At 49.2% G+C, this 19236-nt stretch overlaps 5 protein-coding genes across 5 annotated transcripts; 4 read left to right on the top strand and 1 right to left on the bottom strand.

Moving 5' to 3' along the window:
- Positions 1 to 1525: 1525 nt before the first annotated feature.
- On the top strand, positions 1526 to 3235 carry laeA_2 (Secondary metabolism regulator laeA; the record flags this gene model as incomplete). Its single annotated transcript, XM_031150951.1, has 1 exon — positions 1526 to 3235. The coding sequence occupies one exon, from the start codon at positions 1526 to 1528 to the stop codon at positions 3233 to 3235; it is 1710 nt and encodes a 569-aa protein (XP_031005145.1).
- A 562-nt stretch (positions 3236 to 3797) lies between these two features.
- On the bottom strand, positions 3798 to 4104 carry lyrm5a (LYR motif-containing protein 5A; the record flags this gene model as incomplete). Its single annotated transcript, XM_031150950.1, has 2 exons — positions 3798 to 3946; positions 4059 to 4104. 2 exons carry the CDS (start codon positions 4102 to 4104, stop codon positions 3798 to 3800), a joined length of 195 nt encoding a protein of 64 aa, XP_031005166.1.
- A 395-nt stretch (positions 4105 to 4499) lies between these two features.
- Positions 4500 to 5438, top strand: LHYA1_G006008 (uncharacterized protein; the record flags this gene model as incomplete). The annotated part of the gene is made up of 1 exon (XM_031150949.1): positions 4500 to 5438. The coding sequence occupies one exon, from the start codon at positions 4500 to 4502 to the stop codon at positions 5436 to 5438; it is 939 nt and encodes a 312-aa protein (XP_031005165.1).
- Positions 5439 to 9553: 4115 nt separating this feature from the next.
- Positions 9554 to 10404, top strand: LHYA1_G006007 (Uncharacterized protein; the record flags this gene model as incomplete). Its single annotated transcript, XM_031150948.1, has 2 exons — positions 9554 to 9689; positions 9755 to 10404. The coding sequence occupies 2 exons, from the start codon at positions 9554 to 9556 to the stop codon at positions 10402 to 10404; spliced, it is 786 nt and encodes a 261-aa protein (XP_031005158.1).
- Positions 10405 to 13994: 3590 nt separating this feature from the next.
- On the top strand, positions 13995 to 18674 carry LHYA1_G006006 (uncharacterized protein; the record flags this gene model as incomplete). The annotated part of the gene is made up of 2 exons (XM_031150947.1): positions 13995 to 17841; positions 17896 to 18674. 2 exons carry the CDS (start codon positions 13995 to 13997, stop codon positions 18672 to 18674), a joined length of 4626 nt encoding a protein of 1541 aa, XP_031005157.1.
- Positions 18675 to 19236: the final 562 nt, after the last annotated feature.

The raw sequence follows: 19236 nt of genomic DNA, 5'->3' as shown, positions 1-19236 counted from the left end.
ATAGGTCATTAGAATCTTTGCTAGTGTTACATTAGCCCATCAAGCTGGCTTCCGTCACACTGACAACCGCCTTTGTGTAGCATATCAAGTAGCACAGGACTCAGGACGATCTCTTTCTTAGACGTCGCTTCGCCGGAATATGCAGGTATCCGTTGCACCGGGAGTAAGGTTCACCTGCAATGGGCCTATTTTCCCAAGGATCAGAGTTCTGGCGGCACCTCACTGCTAACAACAACACTTGAAGGCTTTTTCGTGACCTTGTAATGGGAAAGATTATTGGCTCTTATAAAGCTGAACGGGTTGCAGCAAGGCCCGGACCTACCTATATCTGCACCAAAATTGTCGGCGACGTAGCCAGATGGTATTTGACTGAAATGGCTTCTTGGAGTTTCAAAAAGCCACCTCAGCTCCTTCCACGGAGAAACTTCAACCTTACCAATTATACAGACCCATTGTCGGCGAACTTTCTGCCTTGCTTTGAGGATGTTATGAATGGTACCGGGAATAACTCTACAAAGGGATGCGGGGAAGAGCCCGGAGAACTGTTCGGGGGGTTGCATGCATTATGAGCCGCGGCCACAGCTTATGTGAACGCGTAGGGCACAAAGGACACGATTAGCATATGCAGGTCTGACCATATGTCGAATCCACGTCCCCGATGATGACTGAAGTGAAAAAGAGCGAGCGGAGCAAAGGCTTGATGTGCAGAAGTGCGAAAACGGCATTGTTTTATCCCATGAATCAAGTGCTTAATCTGAGACCTGGGCTAGGAATATGTTGTTGGTTGTCAGGCTGCCAGCGTATGTAAGCAGGGCAGGGCAAGTAGGCAGGTGGTGTAAGGTATCGTATCTGTCTGGCTACCGGTAGAATAAGATTATACTCGACGTCTTTTTCCTATAATAATAAGGCTGGGCCTCTCCTACCTTACTTCCATGTCTTCTTGCGCGCGACCCTCCTCTCGCGCGCTACTTGTACAGGACTCCTCGTACTCATACATATAGACATACTCCATATTAAATCTCCGCCTTTTGGGCAAGTGGCCGATCTTTGACTTTGACTTTGGCTCAGACTTTGGCTCTGACTTTGGCATTGACGTTGACTTCACGTGTCAGCTCGCATCCATCCATCCATGGAAATAAGCGTACTGCTGGTCCAGTAACGAGTACTGTGCGGAGTATCAGGTCAGGATCGAGAAGGCCAACATCAGCAAACGGAGAGTAATGAGCAGCCTTTACAACGTCGTATCACCACTACCTTACTTACCTACTCTGCGTGGTTTACTCCAGCTGGTAACGTGAGCGATTCTTGCAGCAGCCTGTTTACCTTAGTCTATAGGTACAGTATTCTATACTCTACACACCTCGGAGGGCCTTACTCCAGATCTGCAAACTTTAGGCTGCAGCCGGACCCAAGCGCGGACTGCTACTGCCCACCCACACCCCCTGCAAAACCCAAACCAGCCTGGTGAGCGAGCCGTGAGCCAGACAAATCGAATCGGGTCAGATCCGATCAAGAAGCGTGAGAAATGGCTGAAGCGGGTTTCTTCTTCAACTCCACTTGCCAGCGCCCCGATAGAAATGCACCTCCCTCCGCCCACACAAATATATCTGTCCACTCTCAGGCCCAACCCGTGAAGCACACTTTCAAAAGACCACGTCCACGCCGCGCCCATTCAAAGTCAAGACCCTCGACCGGCTATCAGGAACTATCGCCGACTTCCAATTCCACCACTGATCAGCCCTCACTCCCAAGTCCCACTGGAACATCAAAGGATCCATTATTCTCCAAAGGCGGGGGCGAACACGATCGTATGTTTCTCTCAACACCGCTACCCGACTACAAACACGCTGCAAACCAAACCATAAAGACCCGCGCCCAGGCACAAGCAGCCCAGGCCATAGCCCAGGCCGTCCGCAAGTCCTCTTCCAACTCAGGAGGCAGTGGTCCCAAAACGGCCAAAAATGCTGTCGCAGACGCCGCAAGTGGGAGGATAGAATACATGCAGGGTCGCTCGAGTAGCATATCGGAAAATACAACAGCAACAGGATCAGGATCGAGCGGGCGCCTTACGGAGATCACGTCGAGTGATGGACATTCGCTATCGGCGAAACCGTTCACGACGCGAAATGGGAGACGATATCTACGAGACACGACGGTGACCTACCCGCTCCCGTGCGACCTTCAGGAATTACACAGACAAACTTTACGGACTATGCTATTATGCCAGATCTTCAACGGACCGATCTGCTCACCTGCTTTCAATAATAAACCCCCCAAACGTGTTCTCGAGGCGGGATGTGGCACTGGTTTTTGGAGCGTGATGTGTCATCGGTATTTTTCGCAAAGAGGCCACAATTCGATTTCTTTCACTGGAGTTGACATCGCGCCTCTAGCACCACGGGTGAGGGATGACCATGACATGAATTGGCGTTTTGTGCAACATGATTTACGGCGGGTTCCGTTACCGTTTCGCGACGACGAGTTCAATTTGATCATGAGCAAGGATCTTAGTATGATTTTATCGACACACATGCAGCAAGCATTAATGGACGAATATTTACGAGTCTTGAAACCGGGAGGGACATTAGAGATCTGGGATGGGGATCACTCGTTACGAATGCTGCTACCACACGCACCACCATCGACCAAGGAAGAGGAGGATGATAGTGAGGATGAGGAGCAGGTGTATACGAATGCAATGGGCACGTATACGCTGACGCCACAGACACCTTTAGCGGCACCGCAGAATCAGTATTTGATGGACTACAATCTATGGATATCCAAAGCTCTGGAAGCACGGGGTTTGACCCCGATGCCTTGCACAACAATGCGACCTATACTCCTTCAAGAAATCGAAACCCTGGAAGAAATAGATTACCGCCGCCTAGCAATACCCCTTGGCGAGGTACGCTGGGAGAGGGAAGGGGTTGGCGGTGCCGTAACACAAGGTACAAACGGCGGCGCCATCTCCTCGAAAGGCAAAAGCAGAGAATCGGACCGCAGGATGTTGACCGTGGGGCAAGCTGCGCTTCGGAGAACCGCCCTCCAGACGGTGGTCCAGATGATAGAAGCACTAGAGCCACTTCTCCGCGAATCCAGTGGTAAAGGCCAGGACGAGTGGGATCGCTGGTACGGGAATATGATGACCGACCTGCTGAAGAATAACGGGACATCCTGGGGAGAATGTCTAGAGGTCGGAGCGTGGTGGGCTCGGAAGAAAAAGACGACAAGCTGATATGCTGTATCAAATCACATTACCAGTACGAGTCTTCGAAGGATTGGTGTGGTTGCGTAGATTTTATCCGGTATATCACGCGCAACAATCAAGCCTTTGTTCTTTGCTGTAGCGAAATGTAGGTTCCAGCCGCAAGATCAGGATCTGCGAAATGACTTGCTGGATCAAGTTTTGTCGTATCGTTGACGCAGCGTTCGATATCTTTTCAGATAGTACCTATAAGTAAATATACCCCATTAGCAAATTAACCCAACAACCCAAACCAAAGCCTCTCTACTTCTACTCTTGTAAATCCTGTCACTCCATCCCTTCCCATTACGTATCCCCAAATTAGCCACGTCGCACGTCTCCTAGCTATAAAATAATAAACCCTCCAATTCCTCCGTCCTTCCACTCCCATGTCCTCTTTTACTCTCAGTCGCCACAAAGCCATACAAACATTCATGACGACCCAACCTAAACTCCTCCCTCTCCAAGAATATACGAAAATAAAAACTCACAAAGCTTCAATCTCTACATCCACAACACCCGCATTAGCCTGTTCCCCGTATACCTCTCCAGCTTATACAGAGATATCCGTACCTTTCCTTACGAAATCCGCCCTCGCAATCCCCCTCCTAATCTCCCCCTCGTCGCTCATTCCCGCATTACCCATAAATGCTTTGTGTAACCGCGGTTGGAAGTATGCGTAGCCTAGGGGGTAGGAACGGCCTAGATGTAGTAGTTCTTTGGTTTGGTTAGCTCAGGTAGGTGCTGTGCTTTATGTAGTGAGATGAGTGAGTGGGTGGATGGTGGGGAGGAAGAGAGGAACATGAGGACGGACGTTTGTAGATGTTAATTACTTCTCGGCGGAGAGTTGGGTTGGTCATTTTAAGAAATTGAGGTATTGGAAGAGGATTTCGGGGTTGGAATGGTGTTGGAGAGAAAGAGGGAGCTTGATGATGATGGGATGGTATTTGAGAGCGGAAATGCGGCCGCCTTTGACCCGAGGTTGTCACCTAGGTACGGTACGTATATGTACTTCGTAGAGTTTAGTTTGTTGACTTTTTCTTTTCTTCCTATAGATATTACAAAATCGAATTTAAAAAGGAAGCACTATGATAGGAATCTTCTCTTATTAACGCTATCTTTATTTATTCAATCAATTTAAAAATTCGAAGTCTCGGTCGAGTGGTATCCTTGACGGGCTACGGCTCTTTGGCGGGGAAGCTTCAACAGCTCTTCGTCACTCAACTCTCTCCATCTTCCATTCCCAAACCTCAAAATGAAACCCCGACTCCCAATCCCCCTCCGCACCTCCCCGCGACATGCCTTCCTCCAAAAACCCGCCCAATGCCTCCGCAACTCCTCCTCAAACCCCGCTCCATCCACCTACGAACAGCTTCCCCCCACCCCTAACCCCCGCTGGCTCAGCGACATGAAAGCCCGCCTAGGGAAATGCATCATGTTCGGCGGTCTCGACGCCCCCAGCATAGCCAATGCCGCGGGCGCCCTACGCATCCTAGCCACCGAATGGCGCTCCCTCGTTGCTGGAAGCGAAGGCTTCCTCGTAGACAAGAAACGCGCAGGCCTGCTACGCCAAAAGGTCGTCTGGGGAGAACAGGACTCCATGAGCCACGTCAACAACGTCACGTATGTGCGTTGGGCCGAGAGCGCGCGCGTCAATTGGGCGAATAACTATGCGGTGCATTTTGATCCAGCGCATAGGAGGGAGTGGGCGGAGCTGAGTACGCCCAAGGGGATTGGCATGATTTTGAGGAGTATCAAAACGGATTATAAATTTGTAGGTTTTTCGTTCTTCTTATCCCATGTAGCTACGGAGAGTGGGGTTTTGGTTCTGGTTCTGATGGTTGAGCAGCCTATGACTTACCCTGATCACATCTCCGTCTTCCATAAATTGCATAGCATGCCTAAGCCTACAGACTCGCATTTCGTCCTCGATGTAATGATTGTCTCGGAACTACGGCAACGGCCTGCTGCGAGATGTGTCGAGGAAAACGTGGTGTATGATTATAGGAAAGGCCAGAAGACGCCGCTTCCGCCGTTCATGTTAGACGCATTTCGGAAAACGTGGGAGGCTCAGGAGGCGGAGAAGGAAAGGGTTGAGGAGAGGATGAAGGATGTGCTGTGGGCTGTTAGGAGTGTAGAGCAGAGGACATGGGATAAAGAAGGGGCGGTGGAGGATATGGGAGGGACGAAGTGAGGGCTGATTTAAGGGCGTAGATGGTTGCATATAAAGGCGTATGAGGTATGTATATATGTATGTATTTGGAGATTACTGATATAGATAGTAAGAAACATGTTATGACCTAGTAAGCATCTTAGCTGGCCTTTGTCCCGCGAAATGCTAAACACGTTTCTGTCAATAGCTAAGTGGTCAATGCCTGTCGACATGTTTGCAAAGTCAAGGCTTCGCATTCTTTTTGGATTTACTTTCTATCAACATTCTATCAGATTTCAAAGCAAATGCAGTATATAAGCATTACTTGATACATGACTACTTTGCTCGTTCGACCTCCTTGACCTTGATAGCCAAGTATGAAGGCGAAATTCCAGTGAGTAGGCGAGAAAGTAAGAAAGAAGGGGATTAGGCTCTTTTTGGCGTTGTGGGTGCTAGGAGCGGTGTTGGGTGGAGAGGGGAATATGTGTAAGGGTTCTTCCTTGTCTGTACTTTGATTTGAGGGTTTCTCCCTCTCTTGCAAGACCTCTAAAAATCAAAAAAATGATTGAAGCTCATCATGGCCTTCCACTTGCTAGCGCGGGTCCTGAGGCTCTTGCCTGTGTGGAGCGGCGTGTGTCCCAGGTGAATTGGAGTTTGAGGGCGATGTCCTTGAAAGAACCCTGTGTCACGTGGTGGTGTACAAGATCTGGTATATTACTTCTCTTCTGCGCAAATTGTAACATTGTCTTCCTTTTTCCTTTACATGACTCTTCTTTACGAACTCTCGAGCGGAAAAGTTGGAACGCGAATTCTCACTGATCTTGCCTGGACTCACTCTGTCGTCTTCTCGGATCATTTGACATCTCAGACATAACAAGGTAAGCAGCATTTGTAACACTTCCTTGTTGCATTCTGTTTTCCTCCTTCCCTACTATTGTCAAAGATCTGGCCGATACAAAATTCAATTTCAGAGATCTCCCCTCTTCAAAGCTGATGGAACGATCTAGATTCACTTAGGACATCTCTCCCACCGCAACATCATTCTTCAACAACTCATAAACACAAAACCGATCCCGCGAGACCAATACCCAACGCCGAGCATATAACTACGCCCAGAGCCTCTTACAATGGCACCCACTATCTGCGCTATCTGCAAAGAACCAGCAAATGCTAAGTGTACTCGGTGCCGAAGTGCAGTTTACTGCTCACGGGCATGCCAGAAGATAGACTTCCCGTTGCACAAATTGCTTTGCTCTAAGATAGGCACATTCGTTGAAGAAAAGCCTCGACCTAGCGATGTGCACTATCTAGCCTTGCTGTTTCATGAAAATTCCAACCTCCCAGGATTGGTTTGGGTCGAAGCAGAATATATTTATGATGTAGGCAATGTTATCGAAGAGTTTTGGCATTGCTCACGCGGCGTAAAACCTTATATGTCTGGCTGCAGCGGATGGTATGTAACTCTTCCGAGCACTTTGTTTCTTTATCTGGGCACAATCAGTATGATGCTGTTTTATCATCTCGTAAATCACGAGAAATCAGAATGCAGTCATGGGCATCAAATATTTTGTAGTACGCTATACTGACTCGGCGAATCCGTAGGCCCATTTTTCCAAGTCACAACCCTCACAACATCCAAATCTATGTTGTTGGCAGTATTGAACACAAAGGAAACCAATGCCTCGCACACCTGACCGACGGCTACGCTACACGCGATAAATCAATTATGTCCGTCATGCCATATGACTGGAGTGGTCCTAGGGTCGTTCTTGGCTTCGCCGAGAGAAATATGTACGGCGTTTTCAAGTACCGGGATATTACACTCAATGATCTCCGGGCTGCCCTCGACGATGTCTCCACGGACCTGAGAATCTTCGATAGTGGGAAAAGCAACCCCTTCGTTGTCCATGATGGCAACCATTGGACCAAAGCCGTCAAGGTTAGCTGCACAGGCGACCAGGAATTCTTGGGCAAGGCCACATACCGCCAAGTTGAAATCAGGAAGGACCACCCAATTCTCTTTGCGCAAGACGATACTTCCACTATCTCAAAGAGCATGGGATTCACTTTGCTTGCGAAAAAGTGCGAATTTGATCCTGCTTGGGTCTTGAAGCTGGATAGCAAGCCCTATTTTGATCCTTTCTCCAACCGTCACGCTTTACATATCTTGATCAATGCCGACCCATCGGACAAGAACGAATGTTGGAGCAGAGTTGAATTTCCCAAATGGGACAGTGGAAAAGACCCGACTGTTCTCTTCGCCAGAGAGGATCAAAACGACGTTACAGTACATCAAATTGCGGCGCTTTCCTCATACTGCCAAAACGTTGTATGGGACAAAATGAACTATGAGGATGACCAAGACAAAGAGAAGAGGACGGCGGTCGTTCAGAAATATGCGAGCGCAGAGGCTTTCAAGAGTTACTTTGCTAGATATTGCCAAAAGAGGTGTAATCTGGGGGAGGAAGGCTGGGCTGATGCTAAGCCTCCTGCTCCTGCCAATAAACAAGGTGGCATGAGTGATATGGATCGTTTAAGGTATCGGGCTATGGATTTTACGATTTGGATTTCCATCTTCACGGTTGTGATATCTACGACAGAGGATCTGATGCGGTGGAGGAGAAAGAAGAGAGTGAGAAGATAACGGAACTTGAAGCTATGGATTTTTCTGAGTCCGAGGAAGAAGAAGGACACGCAAATATAGACTTTGGGGGTATGGAGCTTGATGAGTCTGATTTGGAAAGGAGTTATGAGCATTCGAGTGCTGGAAGTCTTCCTGGAAGTCCAGAGAGCAAAAGGAGACGCCTTTGAGATATGCTTAGGTTCGCTACCTATAACAAAACGCACCTAGTCTTGCTATGGTTAAGGGTAAGAAGTTAGCGGCATAGTATAGTACACATACATCAGTCTAATGAACCAGACTCGGCATAGAGAACTAGCACCCTTTGTCTTTATATTTCGTGATTTTAGCGTGGTCTTTATTTCGCTTATTTTCAGGGGTAATAATCGCTATCAGTCTTCCCTTTTTAGCGCCTTTCAATGATAATCAGTTGACGCGGATATCTAACATCCTACACAATCTGTCTATTAATACCCTACAAATCCTCGATCCGGGCCCAACCAGCCTCACAGATAGCATAGCAATCACTTATTCACCGTTGATTTTATACAATCAATACACCAATTAAGAGCTGTATGTTGGGCCTTTCTGAAGTTAGAACCCCAACAAGTATCTAACCAACATAACCCTTCAAGCTTTGAACCTTTTCTTTTCTTCTCTTTTTCGGCTTCATTAACTAAATCAGTCATTGTTCTTTTTCTTACGTTTTCTAAGAGATGGTGAGAGCACCCCCCCTCTTGCCATATGCTTTCTAAATTTAACTACGCAATTCTGGATGTGATTGGAATGATTAATATCCAATAAACTATAATTGCGCAAAGTAATGTTTGACCTTGCTGAAGACCTTATCTTCTACCCTGTTCTATGGCCGTCTCCGCAAAAAGAAGAAGCCTCCCTCCCGGTGGACACAACAAAAGCGGCACGCCATAATACGGGGAAGCAGATTAAAGAGCCTAAATGTCCATAATCTTCAGTTGTCCTGTAGGGAAAGCCGTAAAACACTGTAGGAGTTATGTATAGTATGTATAATGTCAACTTAGAAGGAAAGTGACTAGGTACTGATAGCTAATGAGGCTGAGGAATGGAACATCCTGTTTCTCCCAGTTGCTTGCGAAAATGCCACTTTTAGTCAATTGAGACCAATTATCTAACGAAGCGTATCTCATGAAAGAGAGATGAGAAAATGATTGCACAAATATCATTATTTGGTGTTGTGGTTGTCAAGAGGAGGAGTGAACCTTCAAGAGGGGGGAGCGTGGGTCCGAGTTAAGGGGTCTCGCTAAAAGCTATACCCCTGTTAACTTTAAATCTCCGCATGCAAGCGCAAGGCAAGGCAAGATAAGTTCCTAGCAACGCGTTGCGCTGCAAGAATCCAACGTCACATCACCCAGCAACGTCCACAAACACCAGACATTCTGCCCTACAGTGCGCATCCTCTCCCCACACGTATCCGAAGACGAAACCATCTACCGTCATCTCCGATCTTCTTGCGCCACCCGTTTTTGCCCCCTAGTCAAGTCAATCATCGGTCGCAAACATGGCCGACTACACCCAACTCAAGGTGCCAGACTTGAAGAAGCTGTTGCAGGAGCGTGGTTTGACGCTATCTGGTAACAAGGCGGATCTCATTGCGCGCCTGTCAGAGCATGATAAGAAAGATGGAGGTGGTACTGGTAAGGCTCTCCCTCTTGCGACGTCCTGCCCTTTATGCGCTCATACTGACAAATCCATCTTTCAGCAGCTGGTGAGGATGAAATCGACTGGGATGAAGATGACAAGGCTACAACAGCACCAGCTGCTGCCGCCATTGCTGCTGGAGGTCAAGGACAAGTCGCAAATCCGACTGCGGTTCCCAATCAAAAAGTCGATACCGATCCCTCTGCGACTACCGATTTAAAGGTCATCGGCGGAGATGCAGTGCCAGTAGCAGCAGATGGCGTTATCGCAGCATCAGGCGCAACATCTACAGACGCTGCTCCGATTCCAGAGGAGCCAAAGGAGGATTTTAGCATTGGTATTCAACAAACCGATGCAGAAAAGGAGGCAGCAAGACGCGCGGCACGGGCCAAACGATTCGGCATATCAGAGGATGACGAAGCGACGAAGTTAGCAGAACGGGCAAAGAAATTCGGCGTTGAGACTAAAGAGTCAGTTGTTCAGGGTCTAGATTCTGCTTTGCCGGAACGCAGACAAAAGAGGGGAAGAGAGGACAAGCAGAGTCAAGGTGGTCGGAATGCAAAGAGACAGACACCGGATCGACGAACGGGGCCAGGACCAGGACCGAAGCCCGCGGCAGCCGCTAAAAAGCCTTCAACCCGAGTTGTCGATGATCCGAGTGAGAAAGCAAAGGCGGAAGCACGAGCGAAGAGGTTCGAATCGGCTGCTTAGATCAAATCGAATATTTTACGGATGGGCGAGACGATTTCCCATTACCGTTTACGGGAGGACTCTGGCTTGGCTGTATAATAGAGAATATGAAAAGTTACTTGGCAATGATCAATTGGGGTTATGGCGTTTTTCAGACCTGGGGATCCGTTCCCGTCATGGCGTGTTTGCACCGCGATTCACCTTCATTTCCCACGTTGCTATTTTTGGCTGCTTGCAATATTCCAAATGGAGGAGATTCAGATACACAAACACTTGGTGCGGCAAGTTTGGTGGATTACGGCTTGCTGTGGCTTTTTTGAAGGAGGGATTTTGAACTGTCGTCCACTCTTTCATTCAGGGTCCAGCTTGCCGCGGATAAGAAATCCGATTTTCCTTCGAATTTTCACTTTGCCTAAGTCGAATAGTCTCTACGCGAAACGGGTAAGGACCAATGAGTGTCAAGAACAGGACTTTGATGTTGCAATAGGCTTCCGGGAGCGGGGCCTGTCCGTCCCTCGGTCTAAAACAACTAACGTTCTGCCTCACGGCCGTATTACTTGGTTTAAGGGCTTTTCTTGGGTGGCCTTGGTGGAGGCTCAATGATGAATGAGAGTTTGGAGATATAATATGCTGAATTGATAGGTTGAAGCGATTGAGTGCTGACCCTAGAAACAATACACAGAAAAGGAGGACTGTGCCCTCTTACAGCATGAGTTGGGAACAAGACGAAAAGAGTTCCAAATAGAGGTTCCCTTCACGTCGCCGAGCCATAGAACTTCAGAAAGGCCCTTAGACTTTTGTTGGAAGAGTGGGTTCTGCACACCACTTCGTCGTCACGTTATCATGTCTCGTTCCAAGACCAAAACGCCCCTTCACCACCGTCTGCCAATGAGCGGTCGTAAGCGCCCCTGTGACAGCGACTCTGCCCTGCTAGACCCTCTGGACCCTTTACGCCTCGTCGATCTGTCACAAATGGTTATTTTGGGCTGGCATCTCGAAAGTCTCGCGAGCTAACGATCGAATGCTTCAAAATCTTGCCTGCCACGTCAATCGCATGAGTAATATCAAAGTCTTCAACTGTAGCGGGTGCATATGTAGAGACTTCGCCACAACGATAGACGCCGCCAGCGCACAGTCGCCTTGATGCGCTAATCATGCGCGCTTCAGCTTCGCCGGGAACGTGATCTACGATCTCCTACAGTAGAACCTGCCTGGCCTGGGAGCGAGGAGCGAGGCGAGGCGAGGTCAGCCGTCAGGCTTCCATACCATCATGCGACAGACAGCTCGGAGCTTGGTCTATCTTAAGCTCAAGTGCCTCAACAAAGACATACCGTAGATAACCCTTTATTTTAGACAACACTCTAAGGATCGGTCCGTTTGGTAGGCATCGAGACGAGTTCAGTGTTTCCCGAAAGGGTTGGGCATCAAATCAAACGTCGCAATTGCAAGTAGGCATCTATTGCCGGCTGCGGGGATCCCTGCCAAAACTCTGAACGACTTTCGCAACGTGCGACTTTCCTTTTCCGGCTGCTATTATTATCGTTAACTATTACTACATGTGTACTCCGTACGAGTAGATAGCAGCTATCACGCACTAAGAGTTGGCGTACGAACTGTATTCTCCTTCAAACCCCAACTCCCTTTATGGAGCCCTACCGGTAGTCTACGGGTAGGGAGACACCATCAGGGTCTGTGGGTTATCAAAGTTTTAAGGAGGTTCAAAGGAATTTCGCGAGCCGCCATGAAAAATCAAAAGATTCATTGGACGAGAAAATCCCCTATTCGACCAATGAGACCTGTCTACAGCTCTAGACTGCTGCATGGATTACTGAAGCCCATGGCCATTACAACCAGATCCTGAAGGATAAAAGGATCGTGGTAACCAGGGGTCATTGTTGGGCCATTTACGGCTCTGGCCGCCACAATAATATACTATAGTTCAACCTTGCTGGTGTCCGCCGGGAAAGACAGTGCTGACTTTGATTGAGCGAGGCGACCCGGATAGCGACCGCGACGGTGCCTGTGTTACAACAAATGGTACGCCGTTGCGGGGACTTGACGTGAGCAAAGTACCAAGTACCGCTGAAAGCTGACGGTTGTTCTCGGGCTTGAGCGATGCGACAGGCCAACGGGGCCTCAAAAGAGGTCCAATGACAAGCACATGATCGTGAAAGAAGCGCACACAGCCGCAGACCAGCCCAGCGCCCGCGGCTTGGAGATGTTAGTCTTACGAAGGTAGAGAAGATCACCAAAATAGACTCTTTGCGACAAGCGCCATCGCGCCCAAAACCGATCCACCCATCCAGGCCGTTTCTCACCCCACTTTTCCCTCCTGTGCTGACTTAGCCCGCGAATGAAGCCCCGGCGTCTATTGTATGGATCTTCCCACTCCGATGCCCCTCCTTCCCTCCTTACCAACAGAGTTCCTATGGGCGAGGAAAGCTCACCGCTCCACGAATGATTTCTCTCTGAGCGACCTGCCTGCACCTTATAGGTCTCGAGTACTTGCAACTTGCAGAAGCGTTAAACGTCCTGCAGGATGGCGCAGCAGCTTTTGCACGTACCGACTACTGCGTGAAGTCGTTTCGTTGATTTTGCCCTGCTTCTCGCCCCGAACGTTCCATGTCTTTTCCATGCGGCCAACATGACGCGACTCCATGGATCTTTTTCCTCCTGCAGAGGGCCTCTCTAGGTAGCGACCGCCGGCGACTCCAGTGGCATTGGACTCATAGGCACGTTATTATTGCTCACTATCCTGGAAAACGGGGCCCGACGCCACAAGCAAACATACCTACCAAAGCCTCTTCTACTTCGCAGGCTTGACAGCCACAGACTGAGTAGTCGCGATATTTCTATCTATCTCCCCCCACTCAAGGGCATTGACCTCATATTCTCAAGGGTCAGCCCCTCCTTAAGCTTGTACATCCCGCACTTCAGCACTTTGTTCGCAAAAGGGCTTGCGTTACTAAAGTAACAGCGGCTCGCTCATCTACCAACTATTCTTCGTCTCTGTTTTCTGGCACACACGCGGTTGTTAGTCCCCACAAGTCCATCTACCATCCCTGATCCACGTTCGAGCCTTAAACATCGAGGTCGCCCCCCGCAAAACTGGCGCATTTTATCATTTTGGCTCCGTTGCTACTCAAGAATTAATTATCTTTGTCTTTCGCATTCCCTTTTATCGTCACACATATTTCGCATACCCTGGAGGTTCATTCTATATTTCAGCCTATTCAAAACATTGCCTGGCTATTTGCACGTGCGAGTACGAGGTATATTGGCCACCACCCGCCACGCCTAATTACTACTGCATCCTTTGAATCGCAGCGACATTTAGAGCTCTCGCATACTTGAAGCTTCCTTCCCTTTTAGATATCAGTCCCCACGGATGAACTAGATCTGATCTGGTTGTATATTAATTGGGGTGAGCTTTCGTTAGCCAAGACTTTATTTCAGTATACTGATATTTTTAGTTTCTTTCATGTTGCTCTGAAGACTTCGAATTGCGCCACACATTATCCAGGAATGTTGTATATACATCGATATCCTAATTTTATAGTATTGGACCACAGCACAGCACGAAGCAGTGATGAGGAGAGAATAGGAACATAATGGCATCATACAAAGCTGCGTTCGATCCGCCTACCCGACCAGGGGAGTCGGGACGCAGCAGGAGGACGGGAACATACATGCATGGTGAACCGCCGAGGATGGAACATAGAGAGGCAGACATTATGCATATGCCTGGCCAGATGGAAACGCATCGAGGGCAGTCTCCAATGCAGAGGACGCAGCCGACAACACTACCAAAACCGAGTATCAGGGAGCCATCGCCGGTTTCAACGTCAGGCCCAGAGATTAGGTCCAAAGGGTTTGGGGGGAGCTTTGGGTTCGGAAAGTCAATTGACAAGCCCTCTGCTGGATCAGGCGCCCGGGAATTAAAAGGGAAATCGTCACGCAATGTTCTCAGAAGAAAGCCGTCCTCAATCGCCACCCAATCTGGAGGCTCGCGCCCTACTATTGAACGATCAAAAACTGCATCGCCCATGAAGATGTCTCAGCACTCGGGTGAACGCCGCCCAAGCATGGAAGCCTCGCTGAAATCAGCTGAAGCTTACAATGAGATTTTCACAAGGCCAAGAGCAAGAACCCCAGCAGTTAAAGAGACTCCTCGGATCATTCCAGAGCTGGACAGGTATCGGACCAGGCCAGTGGTTACTTCAAAAGTCCGATCCAATGCGGAGGTTCCACACAAGCTAGCTACTCAAGACTTGCCACCTCCTACTCCTCTGTTATCTGGTACGCCTTTGTATTCAGGAGGTAGCAGTAGCCATCGATACAGTGGTTATAGTGGTAGTGGATATAGTGCAAGTCCCTCGACCAGATTCTCTGAATCCCCTGGCCCAGGAGGAGCGTACAGTAGGAATACAACGCCGACATCGATGTCTTCCCAATCACCTGGAATCGTTGTCCCTTTGAAGATAAACACTCCGAGATTACGTCAAGGGAGTCCGGCTACATCATCACGACCACCACTCTCCAGGAGAAGAGCGGGAAGTACTCCTAATGAGATTGAAGAACCCACACTTGATTCCCAAGGTCTTCCATCTTTGCGAGAGTCAATCAACTCTTCGTCTTCAAATTCGACGGTGAAAGTCGAGAACAAGAGCAAAGAGAAGGAGAAGAGTAGGAAGAAAAAGAGACTATCGCCGCCTCCACCAAGCCCACCGCCTCGGAAGTCTTCACATAAGTTTAAGCAAACAGCACCAGATCAACATGAATCTCCTTCAAAACTGTCTCGAGCTCCTGCTAAACCGGTCATGGCATCCCCCTCCGAGTCTGCTCCAGTACAGCGAACAATATCTGCCCAATCAGAAGCTAAACATACACCGCCTCTGCGGCCGAGCAGAGACGGCGCACCGGATCTTCGATCACAGCTCGGTGACTCATTGGCCATTATGCAGAGCAACTTATCGGGTATCAGCCTTTCACCAGAGCGTCGACAAAGTGGCGTTTTACGAAGTACAGCAACTTCGCCGTTGCAAACGCAGCCGGTTCTTCGACCGCCTCAGAGAAGCCGCTTACCTTCACGCAACGCATCTCCAAGTCCTGTACAGGCGTCACAACGTCAGGCGACACCTGCTCCTGCTGGGCTAGGTATAATTCCGGACCTCAGACCACAGCAAGCTCATTCTACGTCCAGCGGCATTACTTCTCGGACTCCTAGTCCAAGTGTTAACAACTCGAAACCTCGCTTTGGGCTCTTCGGAAGACGTGTTAAGACTACTCCTGAAGTTGCAACATTGGACACAATCAAAGACAAGGCTCTACGGAAAGGGCCTGCAGCAGGTACAGGACATGAAGGCTATGGAAGGTATGGGACACGAGGGAGAAGTAGCAGCGCAGGCGCAACGGGAATGAGTCGAGACAGAAGTTTGAGTAGAGGAAGCTCATCGCAGGATAGTGCCGCTCATGATCCTTTCTTTCTCGAGCGGATGAGTCCAGTTATCATTGCAGGTGGAGGCGAGATCATCGAGAATCGCAATGCGAGCTCAGAGTTGTCCCGCACGGAAAGCAACACCAGCCTCCTATTGGGCAGACCTAGCATGGATTCGCGAGACTCGTCCAAGTCCAACCTAAGCAACGAGGTGTCGCGTACCACGCTCTGGCCCTCTGCTCTTCCCCGCGAAGCTCCAAAAAGCACACCGGCGAATACGATACCGAAGGGTCGACGACCTTCTGATTGCAGTGATGATGGGATGCACAACTCGTCATTAGCCTTCCGTCGGTCGATGCAACGGCTCAATCACTCAACGGGTGCACTTCACATACCGCCACCTATCAATATCCCAAGCCGAGGTGTCTCGCCCACAATGAGTAGCATGGATGCGAGTATTCTGTCGGATGAGTCGCAAATGGAAATGAAGGTTGGGAGAGGACGCAAAGACCTGCCGAAGAAGCCGAAGAAACTGGAGAAGCGTGCCAAATCTCCGCGGAAGTGGAACTTCTTTCATCGATCGCAGCCGACAAGCAAGTCGAAGGACGAGTCTGCTGTGCCGGTTACTGTTGGGAAGCCGCCAGCGAAGACTGTAGCTCATTACGCTATGCTCGACTCCTCGGACGAGCAGCAAGACCCAATCGATGTGGATCTTGAAGACATCCTCCGCGATGCCAATGATATGGAACTGTCGAATATGGAACTGGATGCTCTTCAGTTTGGTAACTACAAGGCGAACATCGAGCGCATCGAGAACCTTCACTCCGCGATTGCGAATTTCCAGCAGGAGCTACCCCCGACTACACGATTGGAACCTACAACTGCTGTTCCTTTCTTCTCATCGCCTGAGCCGATTCAAATCACTCTAGATGCCCCGCCAACGGAGTTGCATCTCGGTAAAGAGATGGCACCAACACGTCCAAGTCGACTTCCTCAGGTTGGCCGGATACCAAAGGTTGTATCTGCTAGGCCACAAGCAACATCCCCAAAGTCATTCTCGAGACCCTTTGCTAGACTCAGCACTAGCCAACCTCTTTACCAACCTCCAATTCTCGATAAGCAGTCTGTAGCTTTGGGACAGAGCCCGCCAAAGTCACTAGTGCCATATGCGATTTCCCAGACGACCGAACGCCAAGATTTCGACAAAGATCCCAGCGCGTGCCAAAGTTCCATTGATGTCAAGTCTGACACGACAACTGCTGCAAGTCACCAAGACTTCCTGGTCTTTCCTCTTCGGAAGAATTCCGAAGCCACGACCAGTAGTAGTTCTGGGGGACACAGCTATGCCGGGACTACAGCAGTAATCCCCGAGACTGACGCTGAGCTTGCGGAGGACGAAGTATGGGATGAGTATGACGACTTGATTGAGAATGATAATACCGTCAAACGCCCGAGCTCGACCACATCATCCCGTGCAGGGCCATTTGAGTACGAAGGCTACGAGACTCGCCAGATGAGAAAGAACAAGATGAAGGCTAAGGAGTCACCCACGTTGGCTCCTCCACCTGAGTACAATGAACCAATTACCGACGAGTCTAGACGCTCTAATTTGACTACATCTAGCCACTACAGCGCTGACATGAGCTCTCGAATGAAGGATGCCTTCAAAGTGGTCCCGTCCCCATCAACGCCAATGTCATTTTCGGATTTCTTCGCCGAGTATGGCCATCGCAATAATTCAGTTCATGACGATTCGGCTCAGAAACCACGTCGGCCCTCGCGAAGCAGGTCAAGGAAATCATCTTCGTCTAGTCATAATTCTCGCTCTCTGTCCAAGAGACCGATCTCAGAGCAAGATGTATCCCCGATCTCTCAAGTCAATCTTCGTGTTGGATCGATGACAGTCAGCAAGTGGCTTACATTTGGACATGTGCTTTTCAGTCCTGCCAGGGAACAGATCATGCAGGTAGAAGGATTATCTAAACGTCATTCCGTCCTTGTCCTTGATGGTCTTGGCAATGGTAGGCACCCCTTCTTCCCTTCCCCTCATCTGTAAAATAAGCTAATGAAAGCAGATGACTGGTCCTTTTACGCCGCAGAAACTTATCCCTCATCAACCTTCTATAACCTCTCTCCCACGCGCCCCCTCTCCGCCTCCCAACGCACCTCAACTAGTGCCTCCTTTCCACTTACGCCCCCCAACCACCGGCAAATCCAATACACCTCGCCGCTTCATAAATTCCCGTTCCCATCATCTACCTTCACCGTAGTAGTCTTCCGTTTCCCATCCGGCATGTCTGAAGCCGCGTACCGCAACATCATCGCGGAATCGAAACGCGTCTTGAAGCCGGGTGGATATCTCGAAATGGCAATCCTAGATCTCGATATGATGAACATGGGAAACCGAGCGCGGAGGGCAGTCCGTGGATTGAAGGTCAAGATCCAGGCTTTGGACCCGGGCATGAGTCTTGGGTCTGCTTCTGATACCGTACTCCGTATCGTCGGCAGACGTGGCTTTGGCGAAATCAAGTCCTGCAGTGTGGGCGTTCCTGTTGCTTCTACCGTCCCGTCTAACAAGACAAATGAGAAGAAGGATGAGAGGAGTCTGGCGGATATGATGAAAGATGACTCTGATGCTGGCGATGAAGGCATTACGAAAATGGTAGCCAAGGTGGGGAGATGGTGGTACACGCGCTGCTACGAGATGGGTGTCCTACCCGACGCCGATGTTTCGAAAAGTCTGTTTAACGATGGGCCCTTGTTGTCTGAATGCGAGACGTGGAACTCGAGTTTCAAGCTCGTTGTGGCTTATGCACAGAAGCCCGCTCTGGGAAGGAGGACTAGCAGTGTCTGATTCCCAGCACTTCTCATGATGTGTTTGTTTGTTCAATGGTGTTTGCTTTCCGCTTTCTTTTGCCTGCCTTGTTTTTTTTTTTTTTCTTTTCTTGGAGCATTTAAGCGTGCATGCATAGCGAGGAAGCGAACATAACATCGCGCAAGATACCAAGGCGCGAGCCTATCTTCTTATTGTTCTTACATTACATTTCGGTCACAGGTTGGCATATGCGCGATCTGGTTATTGCTTAGGGACTCGAGCTCTAGTTCGGGCTGTTTTGTTTGGATTTATTGGGGTGTATATGAAGCCATGGCGACTGATTGAACATGATGAGGTTATGATTTTGCTGTCATTTATGTTTAGATGCTTTTAGTTAGAGATACCCACCCATCCTTCTTGGAATATAATGCGATGGATTAATAATATGGATATTTAGAAATAAAGAAGATGTTTGAATTACTATCCTTGATATGTGAGTAAGGGTGAGGTTACTCGATGAAGAGTCAAGACAAGTTTGCTTGAAGTCAATAGCTGGCATGAACAAAAAGGGGTCCTGATATCGAATTAGACAGACCTTTCA

Source organism: Lachnellula hyalina (assembly GCF_007821495.1).
Source record: "Lachnellula hyalina strain CBS 185.66 chromosome Unknown contig00071, whole genome shotgun sequence".
Lineage (NCBI taxonomy): Eukaryota > Fungi > Ascomycota > Leotiomycetes > Helotiales > Lachnaceae > Lachnellula > Lachnellula hyalina.
This window is presented reverse-complemented; position numbering and strand designations above follow the sequence as displayed.